Source organism: Mus caroli, chromosome 15 (assembly GCF_900094665.2).
Source record: "Mus caroli chromosome 15, CAROLI_EIJ_v1.1, whole genome shotgun sequence".
NCBI lineage: Eukaryota > Metazoa > Chordata > Mammalia > Rodentia > Muridae > Mus > Mus caroli.
In genome coordinates, this window is record NC_034584.1 from 95,963,901 (window position 1) to 95,967,947 (window position 4,047).

Genomic DNA, 4,047 nt, shown 5'->3' on the forward strand with positions numbered 1-4,047 from the left:
AGTTCAAATCCCAGCAACCACATGGTGGCTCACAACCACCCNTAATGAGATCTGATGCCCTCTTCTGGTGCATCTGAAGACAGCTACAGTGTATTTACATAAAAATAAATAAATAAATCTTTAAAAAAAAAAAATGGTGCCCCATGCCAGGCAGTCGTAGCGCATGCCTTTAATCCCAGCACCTGGGAAGCAGAAGCAGACAGATCTTTGAGTTTGAGGGCAGCCTGGTCTACAGAGTGAGTTCCAGGACAGCCAGGGCTACCCAGAGAAACCCTGTCTCGAAAAAAAACAAAACAAAACAAAAAAATGTGCCCCATGTAACCCAAACTGTCCTTGAATTCATTAGGCCGCAAAAATGACTTTGAACTTCTGATTCTCCTGAGCACCGCAACACCCTGTGTATGTACTGCTGGGGACTGAACACAGAGCCTTGAGCATGCAGCTGAGCTTGCTGGCTATGCCTGAGTTACATCCACAAGCCCTTTCCTGCTCCCTCCAGTCATTGGTCTCTGCTCCTGTTGGATGTAGTCACTGGCTGCTCTAAGCCTACGATCTGGATCAAGTCTCAACTGCCCAGGGCATGGAAGTGTCCAGACAGGACTTAAGAACAAACCCATCAGACTCTTCCCTCAGGCAGATTCCAGCCACTTGAACCCTCCCGGGGTTGCCCACTCACCCGTTTCCCATTTTTGGTGAAGAAGATCTGGGCAGTCTGCACATCAAAGGACACAGGCTCGATGCCACAGCCGATCCGGTCCCCAGAGTTGCACTTTGACCCGAACTGGCGCCCCTTGGCTCGGCCGTTGTACAGCCTATAGAGAGAGTGGCACAAGACACAGAAAGAACTATGCATGGTGCCTGCTCCTGCTCCTCCCAGCCCGTCTCAGCAGCTCCACTCTGACAGCATCCACCTGTGTCCTGCTATTCATGTCACCCTCTCTTCCGTCCACACCAGCAAGGGTAGCTTATGAAAAAACCCAAGACAGGAAGTAGAGAAAAAGACCACTCAGAGGCAGCTTATTCTTCACAGTCAGACTTCAACCCCACAGCGAAGGACCACTCACTTGCCATCATCAGCATGGTAGGCTACGGAGTCAGGCAACCAGCCAGGCTGGTGATCCAAGCTGTAGTACTGAGGGACCAGCCCCACAGCAATGGTGCCCCGGACACCACTGTCCACGATAGATACCTGAAGGGATGAGAACAGGACACAGTTCACAGGAAGAGAAAACTGAATGAACTTGTGGAGAAGGACGGGAAAAGGGGGTGACCAAAGTAGGGACGAGAGGGTAGGACCTGACAGGGAGAACTGGGGAGGCAGGGACTTTTACTGTGGTTACCCAGACAATCATCCTTGAGCTTTAGATGGGCATAATGGCTCATGCCTTTAATGCCAGCACTCAGGAGGCAGAGGCAGATGGATCTCTATAAAATCAAGGCCAGCCTGATCAAAAAACAGTAGGGGAAGAGAGCAGTTAATAGTACGTGCTAGCTGGGCAGTGGTGGCGCACACCTTTAATCCCAGCACTCAGGAGGCAAAGGCAGGCAGATTTCTCAGTTCGAGGCCAGCCTGGTCTACAAAGTGAGTTCCAGGCCAGCCAGAAGTAGGTGCTGATCTAAATCTGGTTCCCATGACCCACATCAGGTAGTTCACAACCACCTGTAACCCCAGCTCCTTAGAGATCTGACACTAACTTCTAGTCCCCATGGGAGCTATAAGGACATGCACATACCCATACACAGGCATTTATAAATTAATAATAATAAGTTAAGCACAGAATCAATTCTGGGCTTCTGTTAGGACAGCAGTCTTTAACCTGTGGAGCATGCCCCCTTTGGGGGTCAAACAAACCTTCCACAGTGGTTCCTTAAGACCAAGGAAAACATATATGTTTACATTAAGATCATAGAAGTAGCAAAATTATAGTTATGAAGTGGCAACAATCATAATTTTATGGTTGGGGTCACCACAACGTGAGGAACTGTGTTCAGGGTCACAGCGTTAGGAAGGCTGAGAACCAGTGTATTAGGGGTTAGGAAAGAGAGACAAGGGTCCAAGTCTACCTGGGCAAGGGGACAGCAGAGCAGGAAGGCAGGACTGAGGAGACTCCAAGGCACCTGTCTCTCAGATCGAGAGTCACGCTGGCCTGCACCTCCTCCCAAGGCCAGGTCTTAGGAGAGGACCTTTATGAACTCACTCCTCACCAACCCCATCACCACACCCCGGCCCCCCAACTCTGCCCACCTACTGCTTGATCACCTCAAAATAATTGCTGTCCTTGGTCAGGGGTCGAGACGCCACGTAGCAGCCAACTTCACCAGAATTTCCATGGTAACTAAAGGAATATAGAAAGGTTCTATTAGCAGGTAAGCCCAGGTGTTGGGAGGACGTCCTAATACTCCAAACCCCAACCTTGTGAGGGCTACCACAGACAGCTAGCTCATCAAGGCACACTTCACAGAAATCTACACATAGCCAGGCATGGCAGCACTCAGGAGGCAGAGACAGGAGGCTCTCTGAGTTTGGGGCCAGCCTGGTCTACAGAGTGAGTTCCAGGATAGGCAGGGTTACAGAGAAACTATGTCTTGAAAAGAAAGAGAGGAAAAAAATCTGCATGAGTAGACAGACAGACAGACAGACAGACACACACACACACACACACACACACACACAGAGTACTAATGGTACCTTATGTGCCCTTCCCACTGCTTCCAGCCAGGGTCGAACCCACACTAGATCAGTACAGCCTAGTTTCTTCATTTTCAGAAGAAAAAAAAAACGTACAATCTTCCCTAATTGCTTTTTAGGGGCCCCACAGTGTTGTCTAACCTCAATTCCTCCTGCTGCACTTTGGCCCTTGCCTCAGCCCTGTCCTCAGTGGAGCCAGAAAACAGCTGATCCAAATCCTGCAGACTGAAAGAGTCATTCAGTCTCCTCCCCTCAGGCTAAATAATGCTAGTTCCTTCTCCCTTTGGATGAAAACTACCTGAAGTAGGCAGGAAGGAGTCAGGGAAGGTTCAAGACAGAAAAGATAAAAATACAAACCAAAGGTCTAGAATGACATCGAGTGGGTGGTTACCCCACTCCCTTAGGGTAGTATTTGTGACTATGTAGTACCTATGACACTACAGAACCTCAAAGTGTTACCATCTACAAGGATATGCTTGAACCTCTCCTGAGAGGCCTGGACCTTGGACCTCTAGGATCTCCCTAGACAGGGCCTGTCCTTGCCAGACGGGAAGAGAGTGAGCCGAGATGGCTGAGGTGGTACCTGCCTGTAATCTTAGCTCTGGGGAAGCTGAGGAGAAGGACTGTAAGTCTTAGGACAGCCTGGCTGTCTCAAAAGCAAAACAGACCAGTGAGAGAGCCCGGTGTATAAAGGCATTTGCCTAAGGACCAGAGTTGGGTCCCTGAGTCCCATGTGACCTAAGGAGAATCAACCTCCTCTGACAGCCATCTCCCCACGAACACACTAAACAAATCAAAACACCAACAGTCCCAGTGACCCGGTGACAGAGGGGCAGAAAGGAATGCATGTAGGCACTGGGGTGCCCCTGGCAGTGGAGTGTAAATGGTCCTCACCCTCTAACACACCCCTTTCCCTGTCTGTGACCTGGAAAAGGGACAGGGTGGAACCAGTTTCCTATGCTCACCTCAAAGTGTCACCATCTACAAGGATATGCTTGAACCTCTCCTGATATCGGAAGGCCCGGACCTCTCGGATCTCCCGAATCCTCCTTCGCCAGTTCAGAAACCGGTAGTGCAAGTTGAGGTCATCCATCTTGTTCATGAGAACAAACCTGTGACAAGACAGATGGCTGAGAAGGAAGCAGGGCTCAGAGCAGAGGACCTCAGCCTGCTCAACCCTGAATGTACAAAGTGCACCAGACTTGACGCCAGATGTCCAAATACATCAAGAGCTCCAGCCTCAGCCACTCAGGCAATACATATTTATTGGGATTTTTTTTTGTTTGGTTGGTTGGTTGGTTTTTGGTTTTTTTGAGACAGGGTTTCTCTGTATAGCCCTGGCTGTCCTGGAACTCACT

The 4,047-nt window shown here is 49.7% G+C and overlaps 1 protein-coding gene across 1 annotated transcript in view; it reads right to left on the reverse strand.

Annotated features, from left to right (window-relative positions):
• Positions 1 to 4,047, reverse strand: part of Spryd3 (SPRY domain containing 3) — an 18,678-nt gene that overhangs the window by 12,167 nt on the left and 2,464 nt on the right. Inside the window, exons 2-5 of the mRNA XM_021184091.2 lie at positions 3,655 to 3,801; positions 2,261 to 2,336; positions 1,065 to 1,189; positions 677 to 812 (exon numbers count right to left, since the gene is read on the reverse strand). Of these exons, the coding sequence (XP_021039750.1) occupies positions 677 to 812; positions 1,065 to 1,189; positions 2,261 to 2,336; positions 3,655 to 3,801 (484 nt within the window). The remainder of the gene's footprint in view (positions 1 to 676; positions 813 to 1,064; positions 1,190 to 2,260; positions 2,337 to 3,654; positions 3,802 to 4,047) is intronic.